The sequence below is a fragment of the Grus americana genome, chromosome 2 (assembly GCF_028858705.1).
Source record: "Grus americana isolate bGruAme1 chromosome 2, bGruAme1.mat, whole genome shotgun sequence".
Taxonomy (NCBI): domain Eukaryota; kingdom Metazoa; phylum Chordata; class Aves; order Gruiformes; family Gruidae; genus Grus; species Grus americana.
Genome location: NC_072853.1, coordinates 164,274,964 through 164,297,961, shown reverse-complemented (window position 1 = coordinate 164,297,961; position 22,998 = coordinate 164,274,964). Strand labels below are relative to the sequence as shown.

The 22,998-nt window shown below is 41.8% G+C and overlaps 1 protein-coding gene across 4 annotated transcripts in view; it reads left to right on the top strand.

The window, feature by feature from the left end:
* The window catches only part of CRHR2 (corticotropin releasing hormone receptor 2), a 159,554-nt gene that overhangs the window by 91,733 nt on the left and 44,823 nt on the right, over positions 1–22,998 (top strand). For 3 of the 4 annotated variants that reach the window (XM_054817735.1, XM_054817734.1, XM_054817737.1), the window contains 3 exons: positions 984–1,090; positions 16,360–16,477; positions 20,724–20,877. In XM_054817735.1, the coding sequence (XP_054673710.1) occupies positions 984–1,090; positions 16,360–16,477; positions 20,724–20,877 (379 nt within the window). The remainder of the gene's footprint in view (positions 1–983; positions 1,091–16,359; positions 16,478–20,723; positions 20,878–22,998) is intronic. The other variant, XM_054817738.1, reaches the window with a different exon arrangement.

The following is a 22,998-nucleotide window of genomic DNA, read 5'->3' as shown; positions in this document are numbered from 1 at the left end:
ATTTATTCTATAAGTAACAGAGCTCTGACAATTTTTAACCAGCTTCAGTATTTATCTGAATAGTGTCTTTCTACTTCTTCCTATCCATCTGGCAAAGAGAGGAGATGCTTCTCTTTTCTCTGAAGCCAGCAGCAGCCCACCAATAAAGAATGTTCCAGTTGCTTCAAGGTCAAATTTTGGTTCACATCACTAAATTCACTGATTTAGGTGGGAGCACTTTTGTACTTAATGTTTTGTTTACAGGATCAAGAACCTACCAATAATCTCCCCAGCATCCTAGCAAATAGACGCATACATTAAATTTCACCACATACTTGGGCTGCTGCTAAAAAACCAACAAGATCTCTGGTTCATCAAGCTCTCTCAACACCGAAAGGACACCACCAGATTCCATCTCTTTCAGTCTCATTGGTTCTATTCTGAATTTGAAAGATAAGGATCGTATCTTGCAAAGAATGTACCTCAGAGAAAAATCTGCCTGTATTGAAAGGGCTTATTATTTATTCTTACTGACAACTGATTCATTTTTGTATGAAAAACAAACCATTTGAGTAGGAAATTAGCATAACCTGGCTCATTAAGACCATGCAGTTTCCTAACAAAATAATGTTTTATAACTTTTGAAGCCATGAAAAAATGTGTCTTTGGTAGCTTTGTCAACCTAAACCAACAAATTTATAAAATAGCATAATAATGAAAATAAGAAATCCTGAGGAAACTGCAGTAAAAAAAGGGGGGGAAAAATAACTTTTTTCTGAGATTTGTAAGAAACTGTGGACAAATCCCAAACTGAAATGAAACCAAGCCTGTACTTCTGTGCCTGGGCAGCATGTTTGGCTTATACATAGGCATCAGCCCTGCGGCTATTATATCATTTTAAAGTCAAGAAAAGTAATTACTGTTTCCTAAACTGATTAACTGTTCCTTAATGCCAGTGCTTAGAGAGTCATGCTGATTTAATCATGTTATCTCTTTACCTCCAGAGGAAGTATGCGCTCCATTACAAGATTGCTCTCATCATAAACTACCTGGGGCACTGTATATCAGTAGGGGCCCTTATAGTTGCCTTTATGCTTTTCTTGTGCTTGAGGTGAGTAATCTGTTTGCATGCTTCTAACTTGGTTGGGTGTGTGTCACTTACCGGGTTACTCAAGCCCTCTAATAATACTGCCCAGGTCACGTATGGTCTTGAAAAATGGTCATGGCTTTTACACTCCCAAGCATGTACGTGGTTTCATTGACTGATGCATTGGATGAGCTGTAATGGTGGCCTCCATGCGTAGGACCTGAAGTCTATTTGTATGCAGGAAGGAAGCTGTATATGATTTACTGATGCAGCAAAAAAATCAGTAAGCACAGAGAGTGCTTCATTAAGGGAAGCTGGGATTTGAGTGTGTCAACTTGCAAGTTTTAGGGGCAAGTTTTCTTTTTTTATAAGGCATTTTGTGTTCCCTGACAGATAATGCCCACATCTAGACCAAAGGAGTCAGAATGAAATCCTTCCATTTTGCTTTGGGTTAATTTCAATTTTTCTTCCATTAAAGAACTTAGAAGTTTTCTTAAGGGAAACATCTTTAGAGGAGCTTTATCCCCACCAGTGTTCATGAAATGATGAATGCAAGTCAATGGAACTTCATAGAAACACTTCCCTTCCCCAGTTTGGTGGTAGAAAAGGGAGTTTGACAGGTCAAACGGATATATCAGTGAAAGAAAGTCTGTGAAGAAGAGTTGGAGCTACAGGGAGAAGAGTAAGGGCAGGAGGGAAGGGAACATAGTGGAAAGTAATAGGTAAATGTGCATCAGTCGTCATGTGTATTGTATGTACACAGCCTGAGTCACAGGAATATATTTTAATAGGAGTGGCTTGGTTGGATATTTCTGTATTATTTCTTAGATTACCTGACTGGTATTTCTGTACTATTTGTGCTATCTTGTCCAGGAGCGTTCAACCTGAACTTAGAACCAACTGCACTAAGTGCCATGCAATGATAATCCTTGAGAAAAATCTTATACTAGTGGCAGAGAAGAAATAGGTGGAGAACCACCCCACCCAGGATTACAACAGGATGATTGACAGTGACCCAAGTGAAAGAATTACTGAATTACTGCTTTCCTAGAGTGGAACATCCCTACGAAGTCTTATGCTAAGTCTTCCTCTTGAGCATTCCTTACAAAAGGGTCTTTCTTATTAACGACAGGAATCTTCTTTCACCTCAGCATCTGTAAACAGAATAGTCTATGCTAATGGGAAGGAAAAAAAAAAGCTGAAAAACATTCAGTGATAACATTTACAGTGCATCAGTTTAAACTTCCATTTCAACCCTTTTACTGTGCATATAATGCTAATTCTCACAGTGTTTGAGACCTGAATTAATTTACACTGAAGAAAGAATGCAAATTGTTCATTGTCACTATATTCCCTGCTTTGATGCTGAATCTTTTACAAATGCTTGAGTAAATATCACAAAAAACATTAGATAATATGGTATCCAGCTTCCTACACAGAAGCGACCCAGCTGATCTCTTTTAAATTGTACTTCTGGTATTTAAACTTTGAGTTTAAGATTTAAATTTCGCAGTCAGCTTCAGCATTAAAACTGACCGCAGCAATTAAGTACTTCCTTGTTCCTGCTGTGAATTAAGGTAGCCCATCTTTTCAAATTCCTGCTATATCATGAAAAAAAAAAAATCTAGCGTCCAGCCAGCATTAACCAGCATGAGCTACCTCAGTGTCTGACACCTGTTTTCAAAAGTTCTAAAGATGCTCCAGTGAAGGCAGTCCAGATTCATGTTGCATTACAGAGTTCCCCTACACAAATTCTAGGTTATGTACATCTTCATCACGCTTACTTCTTCAAAATGTCCCAAGAGCAAATCAGTTTTGATAATTGAGTCCTATTATTTGGGGCTTTTTTACCTGTTTTAGTTTGGATGGAAGAAGGCATCTACTATTTGGGTGAAATGACAGAACTTAGAAAATTCCTGGCTAAGAAAACAGTAGAAGACCCTGAAGGCTAGATCTGATATTCCCACATCTTGGCCTGAAGTAGAAATCTATCAGTTCCTTACTTCTGCCTGACTCCACCCATCTATCTCACTCCATAAGTGCCTGCTGAGAGTGAAGATAGAGGAGACACTTGCCTCCGGCAAGGCTCAAGTTCTACAACTGCTCCACATTTTTATGCTTCTCACCCATCACCTGCTTGATTTTCCTTTGCCCCATCAGTGCAGGTGGAGTCCCAAAGGCAGTCCTGTCTGAAGGAAGAGACTGGAGCACACCTGCTCTATTGGAACATAACTGCTAGGAAGGCTGTGGGGTCTCTCACACAGGAGGTTTTAAGAGCAGGTTAAATACCTGGTTGGCATGGCAAAGAGTATTGCTTTGATGATCAGCTAGTGAGATGGGTGTTCTGCTTTTGGAGATGAGCTTCACCATTACTGTTGCTGCCCCAGCCTGGGTAGCTGCTGCATTGATGGGAAGCTTAGTCCTCAGTTGTGCTGAAGTGGGAAGGGGAAAGAACTGGATCTAGTCCCTATTCTTCCAAATCTGTCCTGTGACATCTTGTCCTCAGTACTTGTCTTAGTTCCTTATGCAACTCTCTGTCCTCCATTCACAAGCCACCCTCAACACCAGTAGAAATGTTCTACTGTCCTAAACTCTGAGGAACCATATACCAAAAGATATTTTGAGGATCGGAAAGCTGAGATGTAGCAGCAAGTAGTGAAATCATCTGCCATCTGCGTTTGTGTTGCCAGGAGATCCCAACACAACTGAGAAAGGAGGAGAACTTAGCCAGGAACTCCCTTTTACTGCAAAGACCTATTCCAGCCTTGGTTTCTCCAGTTCTGTCACATATGAACCAATTGTTCTTTCTTGGCTGTGCAATAAAAAATAAGCTAGAAAACATGTAATTTAGCACCTAAATAACAAAAATTGAAGCCCAACTTATGAGAGAGGACTTGATTTTGGTTGGCATGCTGACTGAATGACAATGAGTCATTGAGATAGCCCCTAAAGATCTGAGTCAAGGATGGTTCCTCAAGGTCTAAATGTAGGCGGTCTTAAAAGCGTAAGAGCCATGCTGTCTTTACAATGCAAAAGCACACAAACAAAAAGAAATATGCTGAGAAGGAAAAATGAGGAATTTGTGCATAAACCAAATGTGCTGTAGAGCTGCATTGATCTCCAGTGCAGGATATGGAGAGATTTGCTCATGGCGCTTCACAGGGCATTGTTAAATGTATCCGCACTGCTGTGAATCTCATAGTCTGTGTGTTCTCATTAACAGTAAAGGTTTGATCCATCCCTCAGGTACACACAGGCCATTCCTCTCATCATCCCACATAATCACATTCTCACAGTAGTAAAGCAGAAGTTTTCCATAGGAGGAATCCTGCTATCAGCAATACTAATCAAGCTGAAGAAAAAAAAAAAAGCAAAAGGATTAAAACACTTCTTTTGAATCATATTTTTCCTTTACTGTTGCTGATAATGCAGAAACCCAAAGTGCTTTGTCCTGGCTTTTTCCTTGTTAGTGTGCTGTTATACCAGCCTCTGAGGTGGAATAAGAGTCCTTTGTAAAACTCCGGACTTGTTATTAAACAACGCGCTGGCAATGGCCAGCAGTGACCTGGCTGGATTCAGTCAGATGTTTTATTTGTGCAGTAGTGACTGAAGAAGAAGTACGGGAAGACCGGTATTTATTCTGGGAAGCATCTAAGTCCGTGCTGAGGTTTGAAGCCAATAAAGAAGGATGGTGCTGAAAGGAAGATAGGCTGAAGATTAAAAATGACATGTCCTTCTGTGCAGGGTGCTGGATAAAGGCAGCTCTAAAAAAACCCAAACCCACAAACATTGGCATAACATCTTTTGTCACTAGTATGGTGGTAATGAAAGCAAATTGAGGTTTTGAGGGAGACTTTGCCTTCATGTTGCCACTAAATTTACCCTTCCTATTTTCCCTTTAAAACATGTGATTTTTTTTCTCACAGTCCTGAGGCAGTGTCCCCTTTCTTTCTCGTGATTACAGCCAGATTTCCTAAATTTCACATTTTTTTCCTCCCAAAAGTCTGAAACATTTTTTTCTTGAAATAACATAGTCACTTTTTTTAGCTTCCCCACCACCACCACCACCTCGCAGGATTTAGGAGAGGAAGACCTACTTTCCCTTATCCTCCTCTGTTCTGAGCCCCTTTGAACTGCCTCTTGATCTTCAGTCTGGCGTGCAGTTGGTGAGACTGCTGCTGCAGACCTCTTAGTAAGAATGGAAGAGTTTGATTAAATGATTTGTAGAAACCCGTTAGAAGAAATGTGGAGCATCTGTACAGAGCAGGTTTCATGGAGCAAAGTGATCTGACACCTATCAGAGCCTAGATACTGAGAATATATCAAGTGGGTAGGTGATCTGCCCAATTAGTACTCGTTTGCACTTAAAAGTCATGTGGTATCTGATGCGATTAGAGCAGAGCAGACTCCAGATCTAAGGCACAATCCTCCCATATGTACTTTTCTGTTGAGGAGCACGGGGAAAAAGAGCAAGTCCCATGACTGAATTCACGAGTTCATGTCAGTGCTCCATTCTCCCCTTCATCTCCTGGCTTTCCACCAAGCCTAGTTCAGTCTATTCCATCTGCCACTTAGAATAGCAGAGCCTTAAATAATGATTCAGGCACATAGCATTTTTTAAACTTCATCAAAAATACCGGTAATTGCAGAGCATGTGTTCAGTGGCTGCAATGGCTGTTGGTTTGGAGACAGCACTCTGTCTCACCCTGTAATGGTCCACAGAAAAGTTCTCAAAGCAAGGCAGGAATGAAAACAATGGACCTCTGTAAATAAGCACATATGCAATGAGATGGTCTTCCTCGAATACAAAACATCTGAAGTGCCTGTACTGCCTGCAACCATGTGAAGTGTCTCATGTCACAAATGATGAAGGACAGAAACATATTTCCTATTGATTAACCTTAGGCCAATGTCTTTGCTTCCCACTGCCTTTACTCACCTCCCTCTTATCTCGTATCTGTATGACTTGTTCTATAGACTCTTTATATAGAGCTGACCTAGCGCAAAACCTAGAGAGGAGAGCAAAGCCCTCCTGAAATCCTGGAATAATACCAGTAATTAAAGGTGTGCCCAAGGAGCTATATTCTTAAAACGTGGAAGGTTTCATAAGCTGCATCTGAAATAATGGTATCGTAGCCTAGCAATATGAAGGCTGGCAAGGAGTATTATTGCTGCCTATAAATACATCACTGTTGGATAAACATTAGAAACTGAAGAGCTGCTTACAATCAAGGACAATGACAGTGCAAGAAGAAATGGGTATAGGAGCTCTACAGATAGACTTGTGAGTGGATATTAAAGGATGATTTCCAACCCACAGAGCAGAGGGGTCCAGGACCAATGTAATGGAAGAAAAATTTAACTTGCAGTTAAACCAGAGTTTCAGAAATTTATGAAGGACTTCTACTCAATGACTTTCTTGACCTGGGTGCGGTTTGGAGGATTAGGAGGCCACTTCCTATCCTGTGCTTGAAATCTGTTCCTAGTGGTACATTTCTGTCATTGCCAAGATTTTAGCCATGAGGCAGGGTTTTTGGAGATGGATGCTAACTTGTTTAAATTCTGGTAATAGAACTGCTCTGTGCAAGATTAGATCTATGTTGACCGACTAGCTAAAACTTGTCTGTGCTCTGTTCTCCTTTTGATAATGATAGAATGGTTTTTGGAACAGTGGAGCAAGCCTTGCAACAACTTTTCCAAGGTTTCAGAGGAAGGAAGGAAGTAAAGTTTGGTCCTTACAGTTTAGATATGAGTCATGCTCAGGAGTGCAATTTACTTCGAAAAAGAACATATCCTGAGTCATCTCTGGGAAGGAGAATCAGAGAAGATGTTTTCTAGCCAAGATGTTGTTACCCACTAAAAAAGCATCTGCAGGTATTCCAGTACTAAATGGTTCAATTTCAGTTTTCGTCCAAGGAACTGCACATCTACATCCCTCACTAACTCCACTGTAGTTGTTCGGCACCCAGCCACCTTCTGTTCTTACTAAAAGAAAGATCTAAAAGATGAATACTGCTGCTTCACATTACTTTGTTAAGTAAAACACAAGAGGTGGAAAATCCCTGATTTGTGTCACCCCTAAACAGGGCATGTAAGCTCCGGTAGCATGCGGGCTGCCTCTGCCGGTTATGGAAACAGCAGCTTCCTGGGGGAGGAAACATTTCTGCACGCACAGTGAGCACCACGAGGCTAACGAATTTAGACCGACCACGGGAATGAATATTTGGAAGGAGCAGGCTCTGAATGATCCTATATGGTCTTTCCTAAATTCCTGGCCAAATATTCAAAAATAATGGTGGAAAAGAGGGCAAAGAGAGTGTGAGCAGCAGTATGAGTGCCTCAGACTTTCCTCCTTGGTTTATCCACACAGTATCTGCAAAGGTAGATAATTTAATAAACATTGCTAATTGTATGATTGTACTAAAAGCAAAAAAGCACAACCCTTGAATTCCCTAGCTGGTCATTTAAATTAATTTTCTTTCAGATTTTTTTCTTTTTCTGTATAATCCCACAAGGGGATTATGAATGAGGACATGCTGTGCACTCTTACATTTCCCAAACAGTAGCTGTAAGCCAGATCAACCACTATCAGCTCTCAGTGTCTGGCTTCTGAATTCCTAACTCAAATTTGTGTGATCCAGCTGAATGGCCACTCTTCACAGAAAACATTCACCCTTCCACAGTCTGGACTGATAACTAAGACCTGTGTCAACAGGGCAATGTCTTAGGTAAACCCTAGAGGGCTGTAGCCATATCCTGTGCCCCTGCTAGTCTAAAGCTGATTTGTTACGGGGTACTAAAACCTGAGCTGCAAGGTAGCTTCTGCTAAAAAAAAGATGCTTTACGGGCCCGTTTCCTGTTTGGTTCAAAAAATGACTGACATCTGACCTCCATTTAGCAAAGCAAATTAGAGCAGATTCCTAAATGTTTTTTTTCAAACAGCTAAACCACAAGCACATGCTGTACTAAACGAAGTCATCTGTGTCTGACTTTGTCATTCCTGTGAAAATAACAGAGGAATTTTCTCCAGTGGAAGAGCTGATTGCACAGCCGAGATTGGAGCCATATTTATAGACCAGAGTATCTAGTGACTGGGTTTCATTTAGCCCATATCTAACCACGTAGTTCTCAGGGGCAGCATTTCTCTTTGTACACTGACTTGGAACAAAGCACAGGCTGATGTAGCACTTATCCATACTGCTCATTGTCAGCATGCTCACGCATAGTTTGCAGAAGGACATTTTTGACCCCTGTTCACCATGCGACACAGCCAGACAGTGCCGGGCACAAACACTGACAGTGAATGCAGTCAGTCTGGTGCTGCCCTGGGGCTGTCCTGCCTGTGGTCCTGTTCAGTGTCCTGTTGGCCGCACCCTTCCAACCCTAGCAACACCAGTGCTTTAAGCCTTTGTGTCTGAATGCCCTGTGTCCTGTGATTAAACGTTGGCTTGAAGGCAGGAGAAAGAAGCTTTGGAAAAGGCTTAGTGGAGCGCAGATGGTTCCACAATGGGTTTATTTTTAGAGTCTATGCGCATCCTAAACACTAATGGAAGTTGCTGCTTCTCTTCACCTGAGCACTTTCCCCCTGTCCTGGTAATAAAGCTGTTACTCGCTTCCAGGCTTCCCTTGCAACTGCCCCTTGCATTTCCTGTGGGAATATTTATATTCCCCCAGGCAACTGCCACCAAGAAACTCATTTTCCCTGCCAACCTCTCCAGCTGCTTTTCCCATCTGTAAGCATTAGTACCAGAATATATGCAGCAATTGAACGTGAGGACGCAGGGGGAACCACGAGGACCTCAGGGGAGACCTCCATGTGGATGAAAGCAAATAGGCCATGGCAGGCACAGAGCCTGGGAAATAACTTGCCGTTAAGTATTCTTCCCACTCCATGCCATTTATGGCTTGTCCGTCAGCTGTGCCTGCCCTAGAAAAAACTAAAGGGGAAAAATATTTTTTTTAAGTATTGTCCATGATTCTCCTTCCTGCTTGTTCAACAGTCGTGGAATGGGAAGAACTCCAGCAAAGTGCTCTCAGATTTCTCTTGCCAACTGTTTTCAGACTTTGGAACAGCAGTCTTAATTGAACATCATTATTAATGGAATGCTACATGACTTAATAGGTTTCCAAGCTTTATTAAAGTTATCATTTGCAATTATTTCCATGCAGATGATTCAACTAATTCAGCTAGCTTTCGACCATGCTGCCACATTATTATGATTGCTAATGTTAATTGTTTGTGTCATGCTTTGAATCAGAAAATAGTAGCTCTGCACATCCCAGAGGAAAAATACCACTGTATGGATAGAGCGGGAAAAAAACCCGTGAATCAACAGAAAGGCTACTTTGAGTTTTACCAGTGCTATTTTAGAACTCCCTTTATAGATCTCCATTTCTGAACCAGCGAGGCCACCTGTACAGAAAGAGCTGATCAGATTTCCTGCCTTTTCAGATCTCAACATTTCCCAAGTCAAAAGAACGGATTTTCTAATTCTCTACTTTCTGTATCCAACCATACAATTAAGGTCATTTGACGGACATAGTTAGCAGAGTGTGCTTTCTCTACCAACAGTCAGAAACTTTCTGCCCACCTCTGACAGGCTGCAGTCAACTGCTGGAGAATTTTGTTTCATTTTTTTTTTTTTTCATTTGCTGCTATTTTTCCTAATGTGGAAGCCCAGTTATGACACCCCGCGCACCAAGCAGTTCAGGATGCCGATGGTATGATACTGAGTCAGGGAATGACATTTGGGGTTGAAACATGGTCTGTTCTCAAATCAAATAAAGAGGTCATTATGTGTAATTTCCCACCATATACCTGGCTTTTGATTTACTAATTAGGAAAGCCGAAGAGAAGTATGTTTGCTTTCACGTTAATTGCTTCTTTGTGCCTAACCTGCTGCAGAGCTGAAGCTAATGCTTTTGTGGGGTTCTCAGTGTGCAGCGAGTGGGAGGCATGTCCTCCCAGATCATCTTACCTGGTTTTGGCCAGCACAGCCAGAGACATACTCTGGGACTCCCAACTCACTGGAACACACACATTTTCCTATACCATTGTCCCCAAATTCCTGTAAATATCAACCAAGGTCCTCAGTCTTCCATGAAAATATGCTGTCGCTTGCTACACTCTTCTATCCAAAGCCTCACATCATTAGCCTTGAGGCAAGTGGCTGTACTCTGAACGATGGCTCCTGGCAAAAAGTCCTGCCTGCTGACATGAGGACACCTCTGCCCAAACCAGCAGGAGCCGTGGCACAGCAGCAGGACCCCTGTTTCTGCAGCGGAAACTCTTGCCTTTCCAGAAGCAATCGTCTGGAGATCACTCAGTAGCAGGCAAAGCACCGGTTCTTAAGAAATCATGAGGAGCCAATAAACCCTTTCACTTAACCAAAATGCTTCCAGTGGCAGTGTCTTTTCTCCCTCCAAGTCAGAAACTGTAAGTCCTTCACTCTCCTTTTCAATGAAATCCCTTTCCTTCTGCCTACTCCTTCACTCAGTATAACATACACCGCTTGCATGTGCCTGTCTGATATTACGTGCTGTATTTCAGGGGGATATTTCAGGCCCAAAGTCTGCTGTCAGGCACAGCCAGAAGTGAAATTGCTGCTTGAACTGTGCTACTTCAGGAGTACGTGTTGGAGATGATACACTACCAACCACTCCTCCCAGCTTGCTCCCGCAGCCCACGGGACTGGCAGTTTCCTGCTGTCCAGTTCCAGGCTCTTTCTATCCCTCCTCCCTGCAATTCCCAAAGGACAGGAGTGAATGCAGTTGTGAGGAGATGCCTCCTCATCCAGCCCTTGGGATGGGACAGGCAAGCAAAGAAGAACCAACATAGACAAACATAGCTTACCATGAATAACAGCTTATGAGCTCTTCATTCCATCACATTAGTAAAATAAGCCATGTCCCCGGTGCACATAAACCACAAAAGGAGTCCAGTGACTCCTGTGAGGCGTTGGGGCCACCAGCGGGGTGATTTAATGTGATTACATGTGGTCTCTGAATCAGGAATATCTTAAAACCTCTGATTACCAGAAGCAAGGAGGTAAGAGCAAGGAACAACAGTCTGCCTCCCCTGTTTCCCAAACTGTCTTCTACTGATCACCACTGGGGACTGAGTCACAGCCTACATGGCTCATTGGTCTGACTGAATATGGAAGTTTTTATGTGTTTATGTTGTGGCCTCAATCTTTAAATCTGTTCTGACTTAATTTCTACAACCTCTTTTCTTATTTCTTCCACCCTTGGACCCATGCACCAGGGAAGAGTTAGCAGAAGAGTCCAGCCAAAGCCTTGACTGACACTTTTTGTCTGAAAAGGATCAGGGCAGGCAGCAAATACAGGAAAACACTCTTTAATGGAAGCCCGTAGCTTCAGTCCATGGTGTCTTGTGATGTGCCAGCCTTCAGGCTCTCTGGGATGGTGACTTGTGCTGCTCTTCTTGGAAGCTGGGCTATGCATGCACCCTTTCAATCCACATCAAGGGTTGTAAAATAAATGGAATGTTACGTGACACGAAGATGAATATGAAACCTTCCATCATCTGATCTTTTAGGCTAGGGGACTTTAAATGGCTCTGTAACTCACAGTTTCTGCCTAGCAATGCTGTAGTTGTCTCTGAAGCAGCAGTTTAGCACCGTCCCTTCATCTCCCATTTCTCCCCTCTCATATGACTTTTGCCTTCTTAAGAAGGTAGCTCCCTGATGTCTGTCATTTTCCTGATGTTGTCACTGCTACACTCTCCAAATTGTGATATCTCCCTACTCCTCAAATTTCTTAGCTTCTGAGTTGTGAGGGAATGCATTCATGCCCATCACTGTAACTCTAGGAAAGCTCAATTCACTAACTTATAATATGGCTCAATGTGTTTCAAATTCCACCTCCTGCCATTTACAATGTGATGTGAATTCCTTTTCAGTGCTGCCTGTGAGGGCAGCGATTGCTGTTTCTGGAGCAGACTTGCTTATTTTTTCACTCCAGAGAGTGAAGGCAGTAGTTAATCAGGGAGAAGGGAACTGTGGAGCTCATTGTCACAGAAGACTGTTATGGCTGTTTAACAAGTTTTCTAAAGGGGACAGGTCATTTTCGTTAATAACAGGAGTATTTAAAATTAAATTAAGGCTTATAAATTTAAGCTAGCTTCCATCTACCAAGAGCCTGGAAAAGACCTCTTGAGGACAAATTACCCTTACGAGTATTGGAAGTTTCTTCCTCAGGCTTTGAGATGAGTGAGTATCACCAGGTTGGCTTTGTCCTTTCACCAAGCGCGAGCTGGGCTGCAGGTCTCCTATTACTAACTAGCTTTGCTGCCCAGTCTGGGACATGTCCTTCATGCACTGTCCACCTCAGACTCCAGTCTGGCCACACAGATAAACTTGACGCACAGGGTAAGCTCCTGAGCCCAGCAGAACAATCTCATGTGAATAGCGCCTGAAATGAGGGGACTCTCATCTTAGTATCCCTTTAGATGCTTTACCCATACTAAATTACAATAATAACATTCACCATCAGTGCCTGTAAATGACAGCAGCTTTCTCAGATGACTGGCAGGAGATCTTTCCCTCGTTACATCGGTTGACTTAGCTGCAGTCCTCCACTGCTGCGCCCTGCAGCCTCCACGCTCTATATTAACCCTGCTGTTTCTCCCAGTATGGACCTGACACAGTTATTTCTCAAGCTTTTCCTGCCCTTAGCTATGAATTGCATTACTGCCACTGTGATTTCTGTGCTAGTAGTAGTTAGGAGACAGAAACAAACAGAAACCGTGTGCTCTGGGCTCTGTACGAACAAAAACAAACTTTGAGTCTCCAGTTGGGACTCTTACTAAAAGAAAAGGAAAAGGAAAAAGAAAAAAAGGGAAAAGGTGAAAACCATTCTGTGCCTGGGGTTACATCACTGCCTGAGCCACTGCGAAACTCCGCGGCACTTTCAGACACGTGTTTCTCAGCCTGACTATACTGGTGTTTCCACTAAAACGCTCACTGCCATTAACACCAGCAGAGTAGTGGCCCAGACATCACAAAAGCAAATCCTGCCCCTCACCTGTTTGTGCTGCTTTGCCAGGGCAGCAATGTGGTGGGGAACGTGACTGGGCAGAGACTGCAGCCAGAAAAGCAAAGTGCCTGCTCTACAGCCTCTTCTTCATTGCTCTGTTAGCCCCAAAGACATGAAGCTTTTTAGCTGGTGAAAGCAGCTACTTACCATCCGTGCCACACACAGAGAGTCTCAGAGAGGGAACGGGGCCATGATACGACGTTGCTGGTACCCAAAGTATGGCTTTTGCTACAGGTAGTGGGACGTGGGAGCCAACTGTCCCTGTTTCATGTCCAAAGCATTATTTGACAAGATTTCAGGCTTCATTTCGGTAAATTCCAGCTGATGGACACATTTACACTTTACTAAATTTTACAACAGGAACACATCTTCCCTCAGCACATGTGGCTTTTTGAAAACAAGGAGAGTTTTGATCATAATTGTCTGTAGAGCCTGGGAGTTCCCATCACAGACCAGACCCGCTTGCTCCGGATCCTGAACAGACATCACTAAAAGTTTGCCTCTGTCCCAAGCATCTTGCAATCCAAACAAAAGCCCAGGGCTAGATGCAGGCTGATGGGCAAAGAAGGCAAAACAGTATGCACCGAGAAGTAGTAAGGAGGGCAAAGACCATGCAGTCAGTAGATGCTGAATTTGCCTTTATATTCCAAGACACAGAAGAGAATGTGGTTCTGATGACAAGGGTTCTACTGGAGGGAGAATCTCTTTTTATGAACCAAACCAAAATTCTACAACTGTATGTTTTATCCTATTTGCCTCTACGGCCAGTCCGATGTTCTGCTGTAAGTCTTGTGGGAATAAGGTTTCTTCCAGCCAGATTTAGTGATGTTCCAGTATATGGGATGATCAAACTACATTTAAATAGAGGCATGCAGAAAGGATTTTTTTTCCCACTCCTTTGTCTCGTCTTTTTCAAGAAATACATTCAGGTGGCAAGTGTGTGGATGTGTTTTGTTGTTAGAGCTCTCAAAAGCAATTAATTTCATGCCAGTAACTCTACAGTTTGACCTGAATTTCCTCAGTTTCTAGTCCCCTGCCTCCCTCTCCCCCTAGAAGCAGTGTTTCAAACTCCTTCTTTAATCTGCTAATCCTTAACTTGAAGGGAGAGTGAATAAAACATTTAGATGAACAGCAGCCGCTGGACATTTATGTGCAGAACGATCAAGAGAGAACAAACCCTACTAGCATGTTTCAAAGTCTGTCCAGAGCCAGATGGGTTCCTGGGGTTCAGCATGAAAGTGGTAGGTGTTGGTTACCTGGTTTCTTTGAAAGTCTAACTGTGAACCTTGGTCTTTTGTTAGAATTGAAATTTTCAAAGTGAGACATGTCTCTGACGTCCTCTGGTAGCACAGGTTACACTGCCAGCAACGCTTTTGGGTTTTGTGAATGGCTCTGAGCAGCCGGAGCATTTGCTTTCCAAATTGACTCCAGTCATGAGTCGCTGAGCCTCTCAAAACCAAATACCTGGAGTCTGAGTTGTTAAACTCAGAAGCTATTTTAACATTGACTTAGGGTTATATCTCTGAGCATATTTCTGTAAGTTGCAGTATGTCATATGTGGGAGGTCTTCTGTTTGACTTTTTGCTGGATTGCTGTGAAATCTTTCAGAGATTTGTGAAGCTGCAGGACATAACAAAATTGCTTCTGGCCCTATGACTGACTAATCAAGTCCTAGAAGAAGTGCAATAAGTGTTTTATGATAGCAGAATACTGTTTGTTATTAAGAAGACTGGCTTGTTTATCACGCAAAAGACCTGAGGAAACAGCAAAGTTGGTTATTGGATTGTGCCTTCTCTTTTTGCTGTCACTGGGATGAGCTGGAGTCAGTTACAGTTGAGCAGGTTTGAGAACACCACTTTCTGTGTTTGTCCCATGCTATTTGACAGCTTCCTTTGCAAGCAGGGAGACCGATATGGCAAATGCAGAATCCTAACCCAATGATCCCAGGAAATGCATTGGCTGTTTGAGCCCGGTGGAAGGGATTTTAATAACTGGAGTGTTTTGCATTTAGCTGAGAAAATATTTAATCAAAGACTCCGTAACTGCAAAACTGCAACTTGGCACTTGCCTTCCTTTACCATTTCACAAAGAATGAGAAGACAAATGATGTCATCTTAGATGACTGAATCTGTGATGAGTAACTTTCTGTCTAGCTTCAGTGATACTTTGGTTACTGGCATCAGCATCACGCACTGGCTGCCTCCTGGAGCCATTTTCAGCAGCAAGCACTATTTAAGACGTCCACTCTTTTGTTTTATGACACTGTGTCTCAACTTATTGTAGCTCATATTTCACATTGTGCTTACATGTTACATTGCATCTGAATGGGGGCTGGCAAAGGACTAAAACCAGACAGAAATATTTTCTGGTGAAGGAGAACGTGCAGCTCTACCTTGTTTAAGAAAGCTTGGTACAGCCAACTAAGCCCAGGACTGAAAACCAGGCTGTCCATGAAAACCATGCTTTCCTATTGCATTAATGGGTCTGAAAACTTTGAACTTCACACAGGCGAGCCTGGTCAAGAGACTAACCAAATGTAAACTATTCCGCTTTTGCCACTCCAGCACAAATCTCCTTCTGTGAACAATGCAACAGACTCCAGTGCAGCCTGGTTGTTCAGTGGCTTATCAGTTCTAGTTGATGTTATAATAGAGTTGATGGGATGGAGTGGAGGGGAGCAAAAATGATAGCCAAGGATGAAACGTCCATTTGAATATTTGAGTCTTTCCAGTAAATCTGATTTCACTTGCTTGAATAGATTCTTGTCAAAGGGAGCTCCTCATGTTATCAAGCCAAATTGTTGTACATGGCTTTGCAAAAGTTATGCTGTGGTTTCTGGAAGAAAGGTATATAGCAAGGAAAAGCAGCACAGATTTTGCCATCTTCTGTTACTGTTTTATAGTTATGTCATTTATTTGTGTTGTGACTCCACTGCAAAATCCAAGTCTTGGCTTTGGCACTGGCCGTGCAATTTGCCCTGAGAGCCAGAGAACGAGACCAGCCCCAGATATGCTTGCTGGTAAAGGTATAAGCTCAGACAGCTTCATAGACTGTTATTGCCGACCTGTTGGACAGACAAACCTCCTGTCTCATAGTCTAAGACAGGTAATGAAGGGGGATAAACCATGAGGAATTTTGCAAGTGAACAGAGTTAGCTTGTTTATTTTATATAGACATTAATGTGTATGTGTATATATTCACTATATATGATGATTTAAATGTATTTTCCTGTTTAGGAGTATCAGATGCCTGCGGAATATTATCCACTGGAACTTGATCACCACATTCATCCTGAGGAATGTGATGTGGTTTCTGCTTCAAATGATAGATCACAACATACATGAAAGCAATGAAGTAAGTGCTTGGAGGTGGCGTGTCTCTGCCATGTAGTTTGGGGGCAGGCAGGGATGATGAATTTGTTCAAGTGAAATATTACAAGGGACACCTATCCACATGCTCAGACTGACTTTCATATAATTTCAAAAAGATGAAGAACATGAGCTTAGATTTGCTAAATTTTAATTTATTTCCTCATTACTGAATCTCAAAGGGTTTTTTTAAAGTAAAAATCCTGCCCAAAATCTTCTCTCTTATCTTCATTGACCATAGACACTCTCCAAATTTATATACTGTGAGAGACAGGTGGTTCTTGAGGAGTTTTGTCAGAGCATCTTGCAGTGATGTGCACCTGTGTAGGGAAAGCATTCATTCCAGACGGCAACATCTCCAAGAACAGGATACAGAAATAATTGATTTGGCTGTTGAGGCTCTGACTCAGCTACTTTGTCTGATGACAGTGGGCACCTTGCTGCCTGGAGTCAGTCAGAAAATAAGAAATAGGGCCAAAAACAATACAATTTTTGCTTGTTGAGCTCTTTGTGGGTTTTTTTTACAAAATTCCATTTTTCTGCTAATCCGTTTTTCACCATGCTGGCCTTGAGGATGAAGTTCTGTGATTGGGGCTGCATCCAGCAGCAACCCCCTGTCCCTGAAAGGGACGGCTCATTCCTCCAGGGACCCAAACGCTTCACTCCAGCTCCTGCTGCTTCTTTTGTACTAGCTCTCTTGGTCCCTTGGGGAGGACTGAACCTTTGGAGGCTGAACTTACTAAACTGTTGGAGAACTAAACCTAGCCAACAAAAAAGCAAGGAGGAGTTTTCTGCTGGCATAGCTAAGTCATATCTCTGATGGGTGATTGCGTGTCAGAGACAGTCCAAGGGACCAGACAGATCCACACAATAAAAGATGGGAAAGCTGAAGGAGGCAAGAAGTTCTTTGCATGACATTGAGCACTCTTGAGAAATACAGCATGTCACCATGCTCCCATTTCTCTTACTCTCCATGTTATTTCTTGTTCACACAAGTAACTCCCAACTGCAGATGCTTGTCTGAGCGAGGACATTGAGTCAGTCCCTATGTAAGTACTGTAATGCCTCCCCCTGTTTAGTGACCCAGCAGCCCAAATAGTATGAGGATTTCGGAGTGCATTAAAAGCATCCACTCCAAAATAAAAAGCATTTTTCTTTATTTTCTTGGGGAATAATTCTACATTTCCTTGGCAAGTAGTCCTTTTTGATAGTCCCTTCTTAGAGATTTTTACTGTTCTCTTTCTCTGGTAATATTTTTATAGTGGAGTATTCTCCTTTTAGGGCTGTCCCCTGACATTTACCTCCATAATCAAGAAAAAAATGTGCTACAAACACACATGGACACACACACTTACACACACATGCCTTCATGCTCTCTCTCTCTTTGGAAAGCAGGTGGATTAAAGTGCCTATAGATTATGAGCTGGATCCATAGCTGATATCAGTCAACACGGCTCCACCTGTGTAGGAACTGGTCCTGTAGAAACTGAACCACCCCGTAGCAGCCTGGATATCCATTCATTTTAATGTCAGCTGGGCACTCATCATCCTTGGTTAACTTTTCAAATCGAAGATTTGACATCTGAACTTTAATCCCATACTATGGGAAAACAAATAGAAAAGTGATTTGTACCTAGATAAAGAAGTCGTCTATGCATAACTCTGTATTATTATTAAATGAGATGCTCCTTTGAGAAGGTGTTGCTTCTGTTAATTCACTGTTTGCTTGTCTGTGTTTCTGACATTTTCAGACTATGGAAGATCATGGTATATGAGCTTTATTGTTGACAGTCTTATGCTGCATGATTTACTCTCATGACAATACTGCAAATCTTAATACATATTTTTACAGTTATTTAGGAAAAATCAGTTGGAGTCAGGCACTCAAATGCCTTTTAAAATGTGACCACAAAGTGCCAAGGAAAATATAAACCTGCAAATATAAGGACAGATCTTCACATGCCTCAGTTTTCATTAACTCATCTTTTCTCTGCAGAACACTGCAGTCTTTTTGGGAAAGTGTGTTATACAAGCTTAGGGATAACTTTGTTATGTTCTTATTGTGGCATAAGTCAGAGTCAAAATAACACCACCAAAATCAATGGGAGCAACATCATTTATGCTAGCTAATGATGTGATCTCTTCTGTGCTGATCAGTGGAGATTAAATAATACAGTTACAGAAGCATCAAGGACTCAATGTGGAAACATTTTGCATGAAGTTATAATGCTTATGTTAATAAATCAAGAAGGGGAATTGCTGAAGATATTGGAGCCTAATGATGGATACATGTGGGGATCAAGAATTCTGGGTCAAATAAATGAAAAGGTATAAATTAATAAGTTCTGCTAATTGGGTTTATTATTCAATAATAATAAATCCACAATTCCAAAAGGAATTGCTCAAAATTCATTTTATTCTGGTTTCCTATGGAAAAGATGCAGAGGGAGGTCTCACCACCATTATGTATATTTGTCTGTATCTGTCCCAGAATCTTCCTAATCCACCGGCCGATTCCACTCAGTTGTGACACAGGAACAACAGGCTCAGATAATTATATCTTATATATTATATCTTATTTTTTACAATTCTTGTGAAAATGGGCAGCTGTGGAGAGGACGAAAACTATGTAGGTGTTGCAGCTGATGGAGAGAGGGGAACAAGAGTCTAGACATTAAATCAAAGAATTTACATGAGATCGAAGCCACAGAGAAAGATTCTGTTCATGCTCATACCTTCAGAAAATCGAATGCGAGACTTAAAGTCTTTGGAAATCTAGTCTTACTGTTCGTCAGTCAGGTATGGAGTCAAAATATTTGTTTGGTGTTAGCCAAAAATAGAGGGGTTTTTTTGTTTGTTTGTGGCTTTATTTTCTTTTGCTCAGACCAAAAGGAGAAAAAAAAAAAATTTGGTTTAAACAAAACTTTGAAAACAAAATGTTTCATCCTCTTCTGAGTTGTTTAGTTTTTAATCTTATTTTTAAAATGAAGCCAAACTAAATTTCAAATCTTAATGAAATAATACAGAAATGAAAGGTTTAACACATCCAAAAGATTTCTTCTGTTTATTTCAGCTCAATAAACAGAAATGATCACAACTTGTGAATGGGCTATCATTTTGTAACTGTTTTTCTTGCCCAATAAATTCTTAGTCCACAGAATCTTGCTGAGTTTGATAGTGCATCTGCTGCTCTATTGACTGCCTAGAGATCATCAATACTTCATGCATATGAAGTCTGAAATAAAATTAACTGAGGGTCAAAAGTTTCAAATACTTCAGTAGAATTAATTAAAAGTCTGGAAACCAAAATGACATCAATGATACCAGCTTACACAGGTAATTAATGTCATGCTTCAGGGAATACGCTGAATGCCTGCTAGGTCAGAAAGAAATTTTCCCAGACTTCTGTGACTAGCACTATGGAAATTACCAGCAGCAGTCACTTGTGATTTATTGATGTGATGTTCCCATCTGGCTCTCTATAGCTAATTGTGTATTCCAGAGCTGTGCCCTCACTGCACAGCCATTAGGAGAAGATGCCTTCACTTATATGTGGAGCCTGACCAAAAATTCCTGTTGAAGTTATGGCAAAATTCAGAGGTGATGTGTGTAGTGATGTGATTTACAGACTGAAGCACTAATGGCAGGAATGAAGGGGATGAAGTAGCTGATAAAAGCATTTCTTTAAAGTAAAATATCTTTTTTCTAAATGTCAGTGGATCTCCTTCCCTTTGGTGGAAATGAAGCAAAACTGTGACATTAACTTCTATCTTATATTTTCTTGGAATTGCTCAGCAGGTGGGTTATACTGCCTAGCTATGCTTAGACTCTTATGTCATCTTCGGATACGACCCTAGGCTATGGCTGTACCTCTCTGAAAAATCATCTGCAGTCAAATGACCTGCCCCCTCTTGTCTTCTTTCCACACGACTGCTTCTTAAACTGCTTGCAGATGGCTGGTGTGGACGTGCCTTATGGCATGTTAACCTTCCAGACGTGCTCAGGTACAGGAGGTCTTGCATGTTTTGCTGAAAGCCCAGCCTCAGCAGAAAGTCACAGACATAGCTGTGAGATCCCGACAGCACCTAAGATATTATGATTCCAGGTGACAGGAATACATGTGCATCCCATGAATGAATTCTACCGTTGATTTTTGAAGGAATAACAACATATAGAATCTTTTAAATGTTCTGATCATGATTTTTAAATACTCTTTTCTGTTTCCTTTCCAGCCCTGGTGTCGATGTATTACCACTGTCTACAATTATTTTGTGGTGACCAACTTCTTCTGGATGTTTGTGGAAGGCTGCTACTTACACACTGCTATAGTGATGACTTATTCCACAGATAAGCTGCGGAAATGGGTTTTTCTCTTCATAGGATGGTGTAAGTGACTCATGTGTTTAAAATGGTGTGACATGGTACCTGACATTAAAGAGATTAAAGACAAGAGCAGCAAGAACAAATTTTACAATTCCCATTGTGGTGAAATATGACATTCAAACCTAACTTTGTCAGAATAACATGAGTTCAGGTTTAGTTCTTCACTGTGGTGATGACATAAAGCTAAGAGGTTATTGCTGGATTTATCTTCTTCACTCAGATCCTCACATACCTGGTGTTAAGGAAAGAAAGAGAACTCCAGGCTCAGCATTTTGGGAATGGAGCAGTTCATACCATGTCCCTTTCACTTTGATCAGCAAGGCAGTGATCAGAACACCTTATACACTGTTGCTCAACACGACGTAAAGCAGAAGAGGCACTGTCCATGCCCTGTGGTCCACTCAGTCTCAAGAGACACTTCTAAGTGACGAGCTGACTAGAAGAGAAACCTGATTATCTGCCAGTCCAACCTTACAGCTGTCTTTTGGACTGCTGTGGGATTTGTTCCTAGAAAACAACCTTTAACAAAGTGTCACATGTCATCTTTGTACTATACTTGTGGCTACTCAAAGACAGAAAATAGCTCATTGCATGCCCTGTTACCTCACTTCTCCTGGGTCAGCCTGGGCCAGAGCAAAGGCTGCTCCTTTTCCCTACCTGCATCAACCAAAGCTGGTCCATCAGTACAGGCTGGGAGCCGACTGTCAGAGTAGGAGTCCTGCTGAAAAGGATGTAGGGCTTGTCATGGATGCAGGCTGAGTATCAGCCATCAGTGCCCTCTCATCACAAATGAGGTACAACACCTACTGGACTGCACTAGGAGCGTGGCCAGAAAATTGAGGGAAGTTACTAATACTTTCTACTCAGCTTTGGTAAGGCTGCCTTTGCAATACTGTGGTCAGTTTTAGGTCTCTTAGGTCAAAAGTGATGTGGAAAAACTGGAGATTATCCAGTAGAAGGCAGCCAATATGATCATGAGTCCAGAGGACATGACCTGTGAAGTGAGACTGAAGGAGCTGAGCTTGTTTAATCTGGCAAAGAGGAAGTTAAGGAGGGCTCTGTTAGGTACCAAGAGTGATTTGAAAGATAATTACAAAGATGATGGAGCCAAATTCTTCTTGGTAATAGCAGATGTTACAAGAAGGGACAATGGCTACAAATTGCAGACTGGGAGGTTCCAGCTGGACATTAAGAAAACAGAAAATTTACCAGAAGGTAGTGCAAGACTGGAACAGATGACTTAGAAGCTGTGGAATCTCTGACCCTGTAGGTAATGAAAATTCAGCAACGCTAAGCCCTGGCTGAGGTGCGCTAGTGTTGATAGTTCTGCTTATAGCAGGAGATTGGAGTGGATACCTTCAGAGGTCCTTTCCAACCAACATATCCATGCTTTGAACTTGGCCAGGAGAGGTCTGGCATGATAAGCCCCGTGCAGGCAGCTTGTTTGCTTGAATGCAAAATCTGAGGTCAAACAGAACTAGTAAATTTGGCAGTTCTTTTCTGTTGAAAGAAGAAAGCTGGAAAAAATTGGAAAATATTTTCTTTTCTGAAAGAAGAATGGCATTTTGTTCAGAAATGCCTCTTCCTCTCAAAATTGAGCAGAAGTAATTGAATTGCAGTTCTGAAGGCAGAAACAGCCTTTAAAACAAAATATGTCATTCAATCCAAAATCAAATGGGAGAAAAAAGGAGTTGTCGTAGAAAGAAAATGTTACGTGGGGAATTGATTCAATTTTTTTTCTCCAATATTTTTCAATTCTCTCACCAAACTGGAAAATCAGCTGCTCACACAGCTCTCACAGACCCCCTGACTGGTTTGGTCCCTGGCATTTTGCCTCCCTGCCTCTCTCAGAGCACTCTGGGTCTCTGATTACTAATGTAGGAGTGGTGTGAGTTGAATATACCTTTCCTCTCACCCTTTGGGTGCTTTCTGGCTCTGCTTTGTCTGCATATACACTGTCTTTTACCATCCTCATTCTCAAATCCCTGTTCTTTGCTTCACAAGGAAAAGTGAAATATTTTCCTCTAGGAGAAAGGACGTGGCTATATTTTGTCTGCTCATGTCCAGCAAGAACATGGGGAAAACAAGTGCACCAGACCTTGTGAGTCAATGGTGAAAAAGATG